At 32.4% G+C, this 17037-nt stretch overlaps 2 protein-coding genes across 4 annotated transcripts; one reads left to right on the top strand and one right to left on the bottom strand.

Moving 5' to 3' along the window:
- Nucleotides 1–2792: 2792 nt before the first annotated feature.
- Nucleotides 2793–8771, top strand: LOC114414873. Of its 2 annotated transcripts, XM_028379312.1 has the most exons (11): nt 2793–2924; nt 3777–3949; nt 4611–4702; nt 5078–5180; nt 5788–6047; nt 6234–6365; nt 6599–6721; nt 6898–7026; nt 7837–8054; nt 8158–8311; nt 8410–8771. In XM_028379312.1, the coding sequence occupies exons 2-11, from the start codon at nt 3862–3864 to the stop codon at nt 8626–8628; spliced, it is 1518 nt and encodes a 505-aa protein (XP_028235113.1). In that variant the 5' UTR covers nt 2793–2924; nt 3777–3861; the 3' UTR covers nt 8629–8771. The 2 variants fall into 2 exon arrangements, with proteins under 2 accessions (XP_028235113.1, XP_028235112.1); XM_028379311.1 differs by lacking the exon at nt 2793–2924 and having other exon boundaries at nt 3015–3949.
- A 1377-nt stretch (nt 8772–10148) lies between these two features.
- On the bottom strand, nt 10149–16618 carry LOC114414871 (endoribonuclease Dicer homolog 3a-like). Of its 2 annotated transcripts, XM_028379310.1 has the most exons (6): nt 13353–16618; nt 13003–13269; nt 11934–12266; nt 11545–11725; nt 10722–10831; nt 10149–10246 (listed from the first exon to the last, which is right to left on the bottom strand). In XM_028379310.1, the coding sequence occupies exons 1-5, from the start codon at nt 13560–13562 to the stop codon at nt 10824–10826; spliced, it is 999 nt and encodes a 332-aa protein (XP_028235111.1). In that variant the 5' UTR covers nt 13563–16618; the 3' UTR covers nt 10149–10246; nt 10722–10823. The 2 variants fall into 2 exon arrangements, with proteins under 2 accessions (XP_028235111.1, XP_028235110.1); XM_028379309.1 differs by lacking the exons at nt 10149–10246; nt 10722–10831 and having other exon boundaries at nt 11405–11725.
- Between the last annotated feature and the right edge of the window lie 419 nt (nt 16619–17037).

Here is a 17037-nt window from a genome sequence, read left to right as displayed (position 1 = left end):
TACCTGGCATGTAGGTGTTGAATATAGGTGTAGATCATCCCATCAACCGTCTTCCCAAAATCCCAAGTTTCATCCGGATGATAGATATATTAAATAATTAGGTTAAAGTTGTGATGTAGTAAGATTTATATTTTTTTTTTAGTGTTTATAGTTTGAAAGTAGTTTTTTTAATTTTTATAGTTTGTATTTTAATTTTTCTTTAGTTTTTATAGTTTGAAAATAATTTTTTTAATCCTTATAATTTATATTTTAATTAATTACCTTTTAGTTTTTATTAAAAAAAATATAAAAATAATTTATTACAAATTAGTTATAAATTATCAACTATTTTTTTATTATAAATTATCATGCGATAAATTAGTTACGAATTACTTACTAATATTTTTGTAGTTAATTGTAATTGATAATATTACTCATATTTTGATGGTAAGGACTAAAATGGAATTAAAATATAAAGTATATAAACTAAAAATATTATTATAGAAATAAAAGAGAATTAAAATACAAATTATAAGAACTAAAAAAATTACTTTTAAACTATAGGGGACTAACAGAGAATTAAAATATAAATTATAGGAACTAAAAAAAATTAGAATATAAACTATAATGATTAAAAAAATATGAATCGTCATTAAATTATAAGAATTAAATGAGTAATTAAACTAAAATATTAAATGTATGAGCTTAATTAAAAAAATTACGAGGACAGAGTGGTGGCTAAGACTGTTGAACTAATATTGCAGCTATCTATGATTTTGATGCATGACAACTAAAATATAGTTTTAAATTGCTTTCTAACAATTAGATATGTGGTGTTTTACCAATCTTTTTATAATTTTTATTCTGATACGCACGCCCTTCAATAATGTTCTTTATGTATAATACAAGAAATATTATTTCCACAATTGTTTACGTTTTAATTTGTAATAACCATTTTTTAAAATTTATTTTTCAGCAATTGCAATTATACATGCAAAAAAAATCGTTTTGAAAAATAATAATCATAAACTATAATTCACACATCATGGATTCTTTGAAAAATCACAAATTTTTCTTTGTGCTGTCAATTCAGTGATCAATGTCTTCAAAGTACTGCAACAAATTCAAGCAGCAATAATTTTCCAAACTCAAAAGTTTATGAATTATGATTGCTGAGCTGACAAAATAAACGAAAGGGAGATAGAAAAAATATAAAAAAATAAGACAAGAGATGACGAAATAAAATAAGAAATTAAAAATTCAGAGAATAATTTTTTATTTAGATTAAAATTTAAACGTGAGATATTGAGCTGGGCAAAAGAAATACTAAAATAGAGAAGATAGAAGTTAATAAAGAAAGAAAGATAAACGTGAAACACGGTAAGAAAGAAAAATGTGTTACTTAGATAAATAAATAAAAAGAAAAAAAATAGAGAAAACTATTTTCGTTTATTTAGGTAAATGAAAGAGAAAGCGAAAAAAATAAGTTGCTTTAGTTATCATAAATATTAAATTTTTAATAATGATGTAAAATGTAATTATTTAATAATGATGTAATAAGTATTTGATCATGTCATATTAGTGATTATTTTAAGATATCGTTTAATATGAGAAATTTGAATAAATGTAATATTATCAATAAATAATGTTAGACATCATTTAAAAAATTCTAAGGTTATATAAACTAAAACAAATAAAATAACTTTTAGATAATTAAAATTAAATAATTATTATATTTATAAAGACAAATACCACATTTTATCCATTTAAAAACACTGCTAGAGAGTTGGATTCCGTACGTGTAACACCAATAGGTAAAAATAAAAGAGGAGATGCCATATGTCGAAATAAAGTCTTAATCCTACAGAACAAAGTATATAATAATAAGGAACATGTTGAGTGGATATCTCGTTCTAGAATGTAAGGAGATGAAAAAAACCAGGATAGAAAGAAAAAAAAATAATGACAAATATCACAAGTGATATGATAAAATAATAAAATTTGTAAAAAAATGAAAAAATAATAAAAAGCAAGTTTATAAATATAAGAATAAATATTTTAACATCAACAATATAAAGTGTTTTTACCCTATCATTCAATTTGGTTAGACTTTTATTATAATTACTATTTTAGAAATGGCTAAAATTATGTCTTATTTAAATTTTTTGTTTCAATTTACTTTTTTAAATTTAAAAAGTTTTACTATGGAATGTTTCTATTAGGCTAAATTAAATTAGTCTTTTAAGTTAGTTTATTTCACTAACGCTCAACTTGATGATACATAGATGTAATGCAAGATGAACATCGACACCTTAGTAAAAATTGATACATTAAAATAAAAATTGACAAAAAGATCAATTTATGTTAGTAAATATACTTTAAGGAACGTGTTCAAAATGAAAAAAAAAAATATAAAGGATAAAAATTGATTTAAACTTTTTTAAAAATCAAACCTATTCACGTCCGAATCTCAAAGACCCTAAAGTTAGAGGTTGAGATCATAGCAAAATACTAGAATGCTTGACTAAATGTGACAAAAAGTTGTTTAGTTAACTAATTTAATATTTTATGTTTCTTAATTACACGGTTTCAAATTTGAATTTTAATTTGAATATGAAATTAGACCTGAAAATATCATTTTATATTGACTGGATGAGAAAAAATAGATCGAGTATCAAATAAGAAGATAGAAATATCTCCTGATACATATTTTTTAATACTTACACAAAAATGAAATTCTAAATACAATTGTCTTAATAGTAATAGGAAGGCTGGACCCTGGACGGATGAGTCGACGACATTGAATTTAAAATGAAGGTTTCATCACTGGGCTTGTTGTTGCCCACATATGTACACAACACGGACCACACAGCACTCTGTTTCTGATCACCACGAACCCGAGCGAGCGACACGGTCCTTAGTTGAAGTGTTGAACCACAACCCAGGTGAGTTTTGTCCCTTCCCTCTTACGAACGAACCCAACCATCTTTAACTCACATTTCCTTGCATTGCGCTCACTTTAAGAAATGGGGAATCCTCCAAACTTTTTCAAAACAAAAGCCTGTTCTCTCTCTCTCTCTCTCTTCTTTCTATTCAATTTGGGTTGAGTTAAGTTTTAGACTTGAGAGGTGTGATTCCCGTTACTCCTCACTACTTTGACCCGCTTTTTATTCTCTCTCTCTCTCTCATCCCACCACTTATATCTCAGACATCACATGCATTTTGCAATTTTACAAAAGCAGCGTTTTTTTTTTCTTTTTTAAAAAAGCACTATAACAGGTAGAAACTATAATGGTATGGGGGCACTCTTTTCTTTTGCGTACTCACGCAGAAAAAGAAGAGTGAAAACTCTGACTGTGACTCCTCGTCAGAGCAGAGCAGAGCACCACATTCAAAAAAATTCCCTTTTTTCATTGTCCTCTCTCCCTCTGCAAAACAAAAAACCAAAAACATCTTAAAAATTCACTCTCTGTCTCCAACTATACAACAACCCACCCCCTTTACTCAAGATTCCGTTTTTTTCTTCCTCACAGCCTTTTCAACTTGTTGTAAATTTCAATTTTGGAATCGTTTCATCCCTTCACGTGATCTGGGTTTGTTCCATATAAAGTTCAGCTCTTCCCATACCCAACACCTTTTTTTATTTCCCCTTTTAGTTCATCCATTCATTGTTTCTATTGAATTATCAGAAATCCGTTTTCATGAATTTCAATTGCTGAGTGATGAATAGATAGATGCTTTTGTTTTAAAAGTTCTGTGTGATAAAAATTTGTGGCTGTTATGGGTGGTGATGGTAGAGTTGAAGTTGTGAGTGGCAAGGGGTGTTCGAGGCTGTTTTCATCTTCAATTCCTTCATTCAGAGGTTTGCAACCATTGGAGCCAATGTCTCCTGCTTCGTCTCCTTTGCAAGTGCCATCATCAACTGCTCCTTTTGCTGGTCTTGTCATATGCGTTACTGGTTTATCTAAAGGTGTGGATTCATCATTCATCTATTCAATTTTTCATCTTTGGTTGGTTGGTTGGATTTAGTTTCATTTGTCATGGCTTGACACTTTGTATTGCTTTTTCTTTTCTTTGTTCCACTAACCTTTCTGTTTGTATCAGTCAATTACTTCACTTCAAGCCATTGGCTTAATTTTACATGAATGTTTTCATAACATTTTATTTTTGAGAAAGTGAACCTTGATTCTCTCCTCTCTCAGCTTTTTTGATGATTCATGACAGAGGGAATGGGTGGATGGTGGTTGTCCTTCTTGGCAATATAAGATGTCAAATAACACATGTTTGAACTTCTGAATTTAGATTTCTGTTATCTGTCATTTCTGATTTATCTTTAACAGTGAGCAAATAGAAGAAAGGGTTGAGAAATGAGAGGGGCCTGTTTTGAATTATCTGTTTGGTTGATAGTGATTAGTGCATGTTCTCTATGAAATCTATCTTCATCTGTTCTTTTCTATTTTGTCTTTTCTTCTTGGCATAAAACTGTTCATGTAGGAGGCTAAAAAGGTGTAGTTTTAGTTATCAGTGGAACTGATGGTAGATATTTTGTGATATCTTTGTTTTTCCTCTCTGACAAGTTGAAGAGATATTCATACAGTTGTGTTGTTTTCATTGGATTGGTGTTTTGGCAGAAGCAAGGAATCAGGTCATGGAGGCTACAGAGAGATTAGGTGGACAGTATAGCCCCAATTTGCATCCTCAATGTACCCATTTGGTGGTTCAGATATCCTTTTCTCCTTAAATTATATGAATTTTCCTACATAGTTATAGCAATAGCATGATGCTGTAGTAGGAAGATGCAATTCTCATATACTGTTATACACTGATTACACTAATGGAAATTTTTTTGTACAATTCAGAAAAATCTTTTCTTAAATTTCTTGGTTGTGTCAGAACAAAATTTAGTACCTTATCAATTCTTCCACTTTATTTAAATTTATTTATACCGAGTTCAGAAATATGTCGTTATGTTAGAGTGGATCTCTCATGATATGATCATAATGGTTGCTTGCTGTCCATTATCATAGCATTCACATTCATTCAATACATTTTGTGTTGATTGGTTCAGTGCTGTCATGAAATCTTTAACATCTAGTACAGTTTTGGTGGACGCAAGTTTGAGCATGCGCTGAAGCATGGAGCAAAAAATGGCCTCTTTGTTGTTACACTGGGTTGGTTTGTGGATAGTGTCAGGAAAACTGGTAATTGAGTTCAACTGTTTTCAATTGACATGTTTTATATTTTGGTTAGCTTTCTTGGTGATTATGATTCATCCCTCATGTTATAGAGATACAGGAACCTGATACGACTTTCATATTTTGCATCTTTTCACCACATGTTGAAGCGCTCGAAGTATTAGTCTAATTGTATTTAACAAACTAGACATTCTTGTTGTGATTACTGTCAGCAGTGCTGTTTTTGGTGATTATCTGTCTACACACTGCTGCTCATTCAGAGAACGAGTAATTAAGCTTAAATTGTTACACATACCTTTTCATTTTATTTTATTTTTTAAATCAAAAGAATCCATTGGGTTTGTCTTATCAATAGCATATTTTTGCACTTGATCAAAATATCATAAATAATCTAGTAAGGAACACACATCCTGTGGTCTCTAAGGTCATACAAATTTTCATTTTTGCTGAGTAATTTTCTCTCTCAACATCTTTAGCTCTCTCTGATTTGATTATGATAATTAAACAGCATAGTTGAACTGTTGTAGCCGGAGTGATGTATGAATGTAAATTATGCTTGTTGATATTTTTGTAGTTGTTATAACCTGAATACATTTTCTTGTATCTGCTGCAGTGAGGTTGAGTGAATCACATTATAGAGTGAAGAGTTACGGGGATAACAACACACGTTTGGAGGATTTTAGACTGCTTCCTGAGTATAGAAATGCTGAAAATTCTTGTTTTCCTGCAAGAATCCACCAAAGCAACCAAGCTAATAGTGTTGAAGAACTTCAAAGATTCACTGGAAGAGAGTCTAACAGAAATTCGGACTCAACTTTGTCTGGCTGCTCCATCTATGTTGATCCAGGCATTTCATCTGAATTGCGAAACAAGGTGAAGTTATGTATCTGAGAACAAATACCTAGATATTTTGTAATCATACTAGCTATATGTGAAGTCTTTCACATGATACGGAGTCTGTTGAACAATAGTCAGTGTCAGTTTCTTGTTTTGGTTAAGCTAGTGTGTGATTCCAGTGCTCTTGGCCAAGACATTTATTTGCTTTGCATTGTTTGATAGGTTATTGAGACTGCTTCAAGAGAAGGTGCTAGTTTGGTTGAACAATGGTTTGTTGGCTGCAGTGTTAGTCATGTAGTAACTGAAGGGACATCAATCCAAAGATATCTTGGATACTCTAGTAACCTCATTACAGTAAGGGATCCTACATCATATTTTAATATTTATTTTATCATTGAGAAAAAACTTTTGGAAGCATGCAACTTTCTGAAGCTCAGACATTTTGCTTGTCCTACTATTTTGCTTTTTTAACTGTACCAGCACCACTCCTGGAAAACATTAATATGTTATTCATTATGGCACACTAGGTATGCCTCTACTGTTTTATTTATATCACAATGAAGTTTTTTGTATATGATATGTCTCAGCCTCTGTGGATTCTCAAAACAGCTAAGGAGAAATATGTGCGAAAGCTTGTTCACATGTCCGTTGATTTGGCAAAGCAAGTTGGCCTAATGCTTGAAGACATCCATAATGACATTTCAGGAAAGGTAATGTCTCAATATACTCATTTGAAATTGGGAAATTCATTTTTTCTTTTTGCTATTGTGCTTTCCAGCTTAGTAAAACATTTTCAATCTAGTTTTTAAAACATTGCTATAAGGTGTTAATGCCCTAGGTTCTCTTCTTGTCATGAAATTATGATGAGTTTTTATCAAAATATCAGGAAGTAATAAAGCAAAAAGTCCTTAACAATCTTCCGGATACTGAAAGTGAAGTCAGCTATGAAGAAAGACAACAAATTGTGAATTCTGCCAAAAATGGAGTCAGAAATCGCCGTGGTCGTCGAATGCAGGTCATCCTTTTATTCACTCCTGTTTATTCTGTGGAGCTTTCCCTGAATACTCTACCTGTTCGGTCCTCTATATAATAAAAAAACATAATCTTGTTCTATTATTTTTCTTGTTCCTAAATCTTGTTCTAAGTTTGAAGCTTTTAGTTGTTTGCTATTCATGTGTTTTGAGTTAATAATTTGGCACATGTTACTATGTTAGAGTTTAGGGAAGTCTTCTTCACACTAGATATTTCAAGTCTGTAACATGAAACTTGGGCACCACATTGGAAGATTTAATCTCGAGCATATCCCCTCCTCTTTTATTCTCTCATCCTTTTCAAATAGGAAAATTACACTGACACATCCAGTGGTTTGTTAAATTTCACACAATACCTGCTTTTTAACGTCTATAGTAACCTCCTTAATTGTTTGAAAGTTGAAACACATTACTCCGGGTTCTCCTGTTACCTAAAAAACGCATTACACCATGTATCCCTATAAAGGGAGTTACTGTAAATGTTAAAAAAGGTATTTTCAAGAAATCACAAGGGGGTATTGCTCTTTCAAATAGGTATAAGGAAAAGTATATTGCAATATTTTGCATCAAAATGTTGAGCTTGGAAAACTTTGATTCATAAAGTGTTTAAAACTTGAAAGTATGAGAGGACACAATGTGATAGAATACCCATTTGCTGACAGTTCATGATTTCTTCCATAGAGGGTCAACTGATCAGTCAACAGATGTGGAAAAGACGCATCAGTTTGTTCTACTGCTTGCTATAGTTGGAGCTATGGATTGATTGCTTATTTGATTTGAACATGGTTTTGCAGACTTGTCAGACTCCAATTCGTCCTATAACACCCAACAACCTTCTAGACTCTATCTGCTGGTCTATATCCGAGCCAACTTCAACTGCTTCCATTTACACAGACTCTTTCAGTGTTGAAGATCCTAGTGAAAATCATACTTCAATATTTTTTGACGCAAAAGGGGATGGCAAGGATTCGGAAGCTTCGTTTTCAAACTCCACTCGTCCTCTGACAGAAAGGTTGTTGTTAACTCCCTGTGGCTTGTCTTACATCTTTTCCTTACGTAAAAGATATAACAAAATTATTGCCAGTCATGTAATCTTTTCTCAAAATCTTTTGCAGCGAGAAATCCGAGTTGATATTTAAAAACCATTTCCTTACCATACTATTACCAATCGACCGATTTGCTGAGATGGGTCCTTCTTCAAGAACGTTTTTCAGCCATAATGGTTTTACATGTCTTCAGGTGTTGGATCATATCCGTGCATTTTATCAGGTACAATATTTTATTCTTTTGGAAATGTGCATGCATTATGTAGCTCTCTCTAGCTAACAGTTTGGTTTCTGTTTATATCATACTTTATGTTATGATAGGAGAACATGTCAAGGCAAGAAATAGAAGCTGCAATTCATAGTGATTCAAGACACGCTGATAGGCTTAGATCAGTGTACTCAAGTAAGGAAACAGCTGAAAGTGGCTATGTAATGTTCAAAAGGGTTGAATTCTTGGGTAGTCGTACAAGTTTTGAAATGTTGAAGCGTGTAACTGGGGACAACAATTCCAACGTTTATGAGCTATTACTTAGGGCCTAAGGTAATTTTATTTTGCAAGGATTCCCCATATTGGTATGAATGGCCTAAAATGGGGAAATGTTTAGCTTGTCCATAGAACAAATGAGAAAAATGATGGTGATATTTTCATTAATATTTTAATATTATTTTTGGTATGTTAGTTAGAGGAAAGGGTAAAAGATTATATGGTAACTGGTAAGAAGTTCGAAACTTGGGCATCATTATCAACAGTCAACACCACACCCTATCTTAAATATTTGGGTTATAAAAGGGACTATAGGATGAAAGTTTTGAATTATATTTTATACTCCGTTCATGTAAAGATTTTTCTGCTTTGTGCATTGAAATTAATGATAAATAGGATTATGATTTTATTACTCTTTTCAAGATAGGTTAAATTATAATGTTTTACTGAATCTGTCTATTTTTCTTTTTACCGTGAACATACAAATTTTCTAATTATTAATGCGTACGGGAAATAGACACATCGATTTAAAAAGATGAGAGCTGTTGAATTGTTTTAAAGGGTATTCATTATGTGGAGAAATTGGTCATTTTTATCTTTACAAAAATTAAGTATATGATCAAGAAATTGAATTTGAGTTATTTGTGAAAACATGCCGATTGTTAGAATCCTTGATAAAAAAAAAAAAGATGTCTGTGAACTGCTTAATATTCCATTGAAATTTGATGGGTGTGTGTGGGTGGGGGGATAGAAAGTTTATTTTGTCAAATTTGAAGATGTTGTGTTCATTAAGAGATACAAAAGAATACCCACAGAAAGGTTAAAATTCTGAAGATGTTGTATTCATTAGTAAGCATAAAAATATGAAATTTAGACTCAAGACAAGCTATGGCTCTAGGGTCTAATTACTTCCAATTTTAGACAAAATATATAATTTTGATCCTAGGTAAACATTGAATATAATGGAAAAAAGCAGAATATTTGATGGAAGAACAAAGAATTCTCTTGAACAACTTAAACTTACTATAATGGAAAAGCTTATGTACTTATTGCGTAACAACCCCAGAGGAATGGCCAAACAAGGAAAAAGGGTAAGCAAAATAGAGATTTGGAGTTGTTAATCTTCATTCTTCAGTGAAAAGTGAACCTTTTATTTAGATTAGAAATTTTATATTAAAGGATTTATAGAATTTAAAAAGTGAAAACTCTTTACTTTATTTTAATTTGATGTAACTACTTGAGTTGGATGAGAGAAAACCTTCACACCCCAGTTTTAAAAGGGAACATCTTACTGGAGTGGATCCATTCTAGTTTTTCATTAGTTAGCTAGGTTAATTTTATAATTGTAAATATACTATACACCATAAATAATTGTAAATATAGTATACATCATAAAAAATCTAGATAAATACTTCCATGTATTATAAAAATAAGAAATAGCACACAAAAGATAACAATAAATAACTAAAATTACCATATTCATACTTCAAAGGTCCACCCGGCCCACACGCAGCATTTAAATTGCAGCAGAGTCAAAGGAGCTCTTCTTATCACTTCTAGCTTCTCCTTTGCATTCTATATTACCATAATTGGGTATGCACAAGGTAATTTTCGACAAAGAAACAGTTTTGTCCCTTGCTTCCTTGCAGCCCTTCACAGGATTCAAATAGAGATCTGTGACAAAATAAAAACTTGTCCGATTCACATGTCACAGCACTACCGATTCTAGAACAAAATATTATCTGCAAATCATATATAAACAATAATATCATTTAAAATCCGTTTTTTGCCATATCAAACCAATTTTTGAAATGCATGATGTAAGGTGGTGCAAACAATTCCCTAAAAAAAGAAACCCCATGCTTCAAATACATTGGATTGTCAGAAATCAGAATAAGTATGAGAAATATTATATGACATTTTGAGTATGATCTATATTGTTTGATTTTGTAATACTCTTTCATTCAGTTTCTGTAGCTAGTTGATTGTTTCCTTTGCTAGATGATTTCAGTCCTTTAAGTTTAGGGATCAATTCTGTTCTCCACATATTACACACACAAATCCTTCATGTAGTACTACATAATAAAAAAATCTTTTCAGATTAAAGTTGCTCAAGCAATTAAAAGTACAAATTAGTTGGCGGACTCACCTATCTTTATATTCTCTTGAATCAAATGCAGGCACTGGCCACTGTAATTTCTTACATACATCATATAGTGTGGTCCGTGGTCCTCCCTTTCATATTCATTGATCAATTAACTGTGTAACATGAATCCAAAATGAAGTTAATCTATAGGTAGATAATAAATTAACTCATTGCCCTTGGATTTGAAAATAGCAGGGAATAAACGGGTTTAAAATGACAAAAAGAAGACAAGGTAGAGAGACCACTAAGCACCAATCCTTTCATTTGCAGCCCCTTAATATATTATATTTGACAAATATGATGATATCTGAATTGAATTTCTACCAATTTAACTAGGTGCAAAGAAAAATATCTACTCTACTCTCTTTCTCTTCTTTTCACATTAAGCTGAAAATTAAAACATATTTGCTTTGAGATAGGAACAAAACCCCATCAAACTAGCTTCATACAACACTCATAGCATTATCTATGATTTGGTTAATGAATGCTACAGCAGGAGTGATCAATTCAGATGTCTCACAGAACTGAATAGCTGATATTTTTCCATTCTTCATAAATAATTTTAGATAGACCAAAATTATATGCATGGGTAAAATGGAACAAAAGAATAAGAAAATTGCATGATAGACAATGGAAATAAACCCATCACTTCAATTTGCTCTAATTTGTCTGTTTCTTCTCAAAAACTCAAAACACTTAACAACCATACAAAGAAGCTAATGGAGAAAATTTCCCAGAAGTGGACACTGTCACTGGGAAGACAAAACTTGCTATCAAAACCAGAGATGTCACTGCAAGAGTCTTTGGGACTTGGGAGGCAACTTACATGCAGTTAAGTTAGTTTCATCCAATGTGTGCCTTTTATGTGATGCTGGCTCTGAGGAATGTTCTTCAATTAGAGAAGAACAAATACTAGAATCCCTTTTGAGATGAAATGAATCATAGATATGGTCAGGATTGTCTCTTTTTCCCTTGGACATGAGACTACCATGTAAAATTCCCCGCTTCTGTAGCATCACAAGTATAAGCCAAGTGGTCATCGAAATATATACAAATAAAGATAGCAGTAATATGAAAAAAAATTAAAATAACTAATCAACTTTACAAATCAAGTTCCTCATAAAAAAATAAATTAAAATTCATGCCCAAAAAATCTTATTCATTTCAGGTAAGGTAGACTGGACTGGACCAGAACACAATCATTAAACAACAAACCTCAAGATCCTTCAACAAATGAAAAGCAGCTTCTCCTTTTGCAGTTTTTTTATTTGGCCCCTTTCCTTCACGAACCAATAGGGCATTTGGAAGCTGTACACTAACCTCAACATGCATTGCTGATCCCATTTTTTCACAATTTTCTTTTACTTTTACAAAATGCCCAAGTGAATCACATAATTCATTTAATTCACGAAATGGAGGCAATTCAAGTTTATCAGGAGTAACAATGGGAGATAATAGAGGATAGAAAACGTTCCACACTTGGTCAAGACTTAGCTTGGTACCAATTAGTATAGGCCCGACAATACTTTCCACTACATCTCCAAGTGCCTGACATTTATAACAAAAATAACAATGTTACAACTTAAAAGAAGTGCCAGGTATATGTTTGGAGCCACATGCTTCAGGAATTGTCTCTATTTATAAATGATAATCTTTATAAAATAGGACTTGCTTTGATTTTGTAAATCGCCTTGATTTGTGTTGTGTGCATGTCGAAAACCAACAAAATTTGGTTGCATTTGTGTAAATTTGATTTATTTCTAATCCTAATTTTAAATAATTGATTAACAATTTTGCCTTTATTAGTTTATCCATTTGATCCATTCCAAGTATGGGTAATATAATAAAGTCATTGAAATAAAATGAATTTCACTCATCTTCGTTTGGTGTTGAAAACATGGAAAACAATTTGCAAATCAAGGAAAATAATGTTGTTGATTGTAATTAGATAAGTAGTTTATCTTTTAGATAAGATGGGTTTATCTTTTATCTTTTAGATAAGTTTGGTTTATATTTTACTTTTTAGATTGGTTTATCTTTTAGATAGCATTTTTGTTGTACATATTTGGGTATACATGGTGCAACCCCAATACACTGAATAATACAGTTAACAACCAGATTTGGTAAAATATGTTGTAACGAGTTTCAAGCATTGTAATTGGTTTCTAAATCAAATATATTCCAATTCAAAACATAATGCAACAGAAATTCAAATAAGTAATTACAATCATATAAGTAACTTTATATTATAAAAAATAAACCATAATGATCAACAAAACTAAACCTTGGGAGCTCTAATACTTGGAAGTGATCTGGGATCTGATTCAGAAATGACCTTCACATATTCTAATATCTGGCTCACTAATAATCCTGAGCTATGTAGAAGGTGCTGGTGAAGGTTATGTCTAACAGCAACTTGAGCAAAATTGTCATTATTGACAGAAGCAGAACGTAAGTCAGCCAACACCCCTGGATCAATATCTGTGTGACTCTGATAAAGATGCCATGTGATAAGCAGGTCCAATACCGAGTCACCAAGAAATTTAAGCCTCTGCCATAAATTCAATAAATCGTACTATACTTTTACAAGTTAAATATCAATTACTTAAATAATATATGAAACTTCGCAACTACCTCATAACAGCAGCCAATCCCAAGTTCTTTCTCAGACAAATGTGTGATTGCCTCCAGTAAGAGTCCCTTGACTGAAAATTCATACTCAATTTTCTTTTCAAGGCTTGCAATATCACTTTCTATTGGCACACATGTACTCAGAGATGCAGCAGTGATTGCTTCATCAAGTGATGATAGTTCAAGTTCAACACCAATCCCAAGCCATTTCATCACATTAAGTGAAGCAAAGAGTCCACCATCTACATAGTATGCTCCTATCAGAGCTTCAACACAGTCAGCAATAGTCTTAAGAACACATCCAGCGAAAAACTTCCCAAGATAGTCATTACTCCTGAAAGCAGTCGAAACAAATTTTCGAGATCTCGAAAAAGGCTACCTACAGAGGGTTCTGACCAATAAGAATGTTGAGTGAAGTGTCACCGTGTGAAGTGTCACCGTGTGAAGTGTTGTAATATGTAAGCCGCCAAGAAGACGACAATCAAGGGCGTTACAGTTGATATAACTAATTAACTATTATTCAAGGCTAGGAATTCAGAACAATTAAAAAATTCAGTAGTTGAATTAATTATACACTTTTCAGGCCGAAATATCACATAAAATAAAATGGAGAATCAATCAATGTTGAGCAAGGATGGAGGGCCATGGACCAAGATAGTGGCAAAGAAAATACCACAAGTTCTTAATTATGTAATATCTTGTGTCCCATGATTAATGAATGAAAATATGTAAGCTATATAATTATACAATAAATTAACTTTAATAAGACTATAAGAGATCTTAAGGTAAATGCCATTGGGCCCAAAACAATACTGCACAAATCAATGAAAGTAAAAGCCACCGCAAAAAAAGTAAGACAATCAATTAGCAGGTTAAACAATAAACATACATCATTGTTACTAATCACTTTCTCCCACATCTTCAAACTCCATGTATCAACTCCTTTAGCTCCATAGTATTCCTCAACTTGAAAATCAGTCAGAAATTTCATATTCTTGAATTGCTGCAAAGTGGACACAAACAGTCAAACACCAAATAAGTTTAACCTGTAACTGAATAAACCACACACTTTGTTATGAAGGAAGAGTACATCTCATCAGCCACACTTTGTTATGAAGGAAGAGTACAACATCTCATCAGCCACATGTTGGACCTCTATGTCAACAAGACTTGTCATATTAAGATCATCTTAATTGCTGTTATGTTAATAAAGTCCTAGTTATAAGTAGTTAGTATAGCTTCTATTCCTTGCCAGATTTACTTATCATATCTTTAGGTAATGTAAACATGGATGTTATATTTTGATTTTATTCCTGTTTTGTAAGGCCAGCATAGAGCCACAGTTTTGTTATTGAATAATAGAGCTTTTGAACTCCCATACTGAGATTTCTCTGTTTTAAGCTTTCAACAAATTGGCATTAGAGCTCCACATAAGTGGCCCGGTTGTGTACGTTAGGAACTGTGGTCCCCTAATGTGTGAGAGAAACATTTGGTGAACAAAATAGGGGAGGGTGAGATGGCAGCAAAAGGAAGCAATTTTGTGCAACCAGCCAAACCTAAGTTTGATGGCCATTATGACCATTGGGCTATGCTCATGTAGAATCTTCTTCGATCTAAGGAGTATTAGCATTTGGTGGAGACAAGAATTCTCACGGTAGCAAATGGGGTTAAGCCGACAAAGGCTCAGAGGAAAACCATCAAGGAGCAGCAACAGAAAGATCTAAAGGTGAAAAAGGCGTGGGTGAATGTGTACTATTTGTGGATGACTGAAGAGAGTTGCACACTTAGGAAAGGGTGGTGTTGGTGACTTGTACCTTCCAGCTGGGTGCCCCACAAAATGTTTATTTTCAAAATGTGTTAGGTCATTTTAAAACTGAACCCATTTCTTTTTTGAAAATATCAAAACTGAAAACTAAAACCGGATTTAAATTTTGAAAATTTTAAAACTAAAAACCTAAAAACACTCTGAACAGGGCCTAAACTTTCAAAGAATCCTGTTTACATGGTAGAAGTAAACACATTCACATAAGATTTTATCTTCTTTATGATTTAACAAAAGATTGGATTGTTGACTTGGTGCACTGTGATTCAAAAGATCAAATTGCTGGCATTATGACTGAGCCCTTGAAGCTGTAGTTGTTCTTGAGATAAAGAGATCTGCTAGGCACCAGAAGTAAACTGACTGCAGTTTGCAGTTCAGTTTAAGGGAGGGTATGTAGGACCTCTAAGTCAATGAGACTTGTCAAATTAAGACCATGTTAGTTGCTGTTATGTTAAAAATTTGAGAGCTTTAAGCTTTCAATACCACATTTGTCAAAGAAAAAAACTAACAGGAAGCAAAAACAGAAAGGGAAGAAAAAAAACTGTGTAACATGCCTGGTTGACAAGATGAACTGTGGGAGCCAAGAAAAGAATCAGCTTCTTTACACCACTAGTCTTGATGGCTTAACCCACCTCTTTCATGAGCATTACAGCATTCAAGGTCTTACCAGACCCTGTATCCAACACAGCTATTGTGTTCCTTCTCCTTGCAACTTCATACACCTCTATCTGATAGCTATAGGGAAAACCCAAAACGCATGATTGATAAAAGAAACAAAAAAAAAAAATCTGTCAAACTCGGTCAAGAAAATAGCAAAACCGCAATCTTTATGATCAAACTCGAAGAGAAAGAATCAAGAAAATAACAAAAAAAAAAAAAACGCAATCTTTATGATCAAACTCGAACAGAAAGGACCAAGTAAATAACACAAAAAAAGAAGAAGCAATCTTTATTATCAAACTCGAAGAGAAAGGATCAAGAAAATAAGAAAAATGCAATCTTTATGATCATTCTTCCCAAAAACCCTTATGCCTAAAACACCAACAACGTAAATGGGGGCATGCATGCATATTGCAACATAAACCACACCAAATGCAAAACTCAAAAAGGAGGGGCAAACAAATAAAATGGGAATGAAGAAGATACAAAATTCATGAAGTGTCTGCCCCCAAAAAAAAAACGGAGAAAAAAAAGGCACCCTCTGGGGTTCGTGTTGGAACAAGGCGATTCCAGAGACGCATAATTATCAGTATGCTTTCGTTTTTTACTTTGGTCCTGTCTATGGTCTGGTGAATCAATGTCGAAATCCAACGATGGAAAATCATCGCCATCGGGTTCCATTCGTTTTCTACTTTGGTTCTGATTACTAGGTAGGTTGCAACCTACGCAGAACAGAAACTGAAAAGTGAGTGTGAATGTGAAGTAGTCAAGTATTCACTCAAGTGGGTTTCATGTTGGGTTTGGTAAAATAATCATAAGTTTTGTCCCATTGTTGAATCTTATAAGAAAACACGAAATTATAAAAAAAGAAGAAGAAAATAACCAATTTATACCTGGAAATCTAATACGATAATAATTTATGTCCTCAAAGAATATTAATTTTGATTGAGTCATTTATTTGTTATATAAGAAGCGTGATAGTTATGTTATGGATATAACTCTATGATAAATTAGTTAGAAATTTTATAATTTAACATCAAATTCATTATTAAATATTATAATTTAATGAAAAATAATCATATAAATTTAACGGCAGACTAAAAGTGGATATACAGATCAATCTAGTTCAATTTAGTTCGTTTAAATCACACTTGTGTGTCCTGCCATCAATGAGAATTTTTTTAATATTATAATACCAATTTATTG

Source organism: Glycine soja, chromosome 6 (assembly GCF_004193775.1).
Source record: "Glycine soja cultivar W05 chromosome 6, ASM419377v2, whole genome shotgun sequence".
Classification (NCBI taxonomy): domain Eukaryota; kingdom Viridiplantae; phylum Streptophyta; class Magnoliopsida; order Fabales; family Fabaceae; genus Glycine; species Glycine soja.
This window is presented reverse-complemented; position numbering and strand designations above follow the sequence as displayed.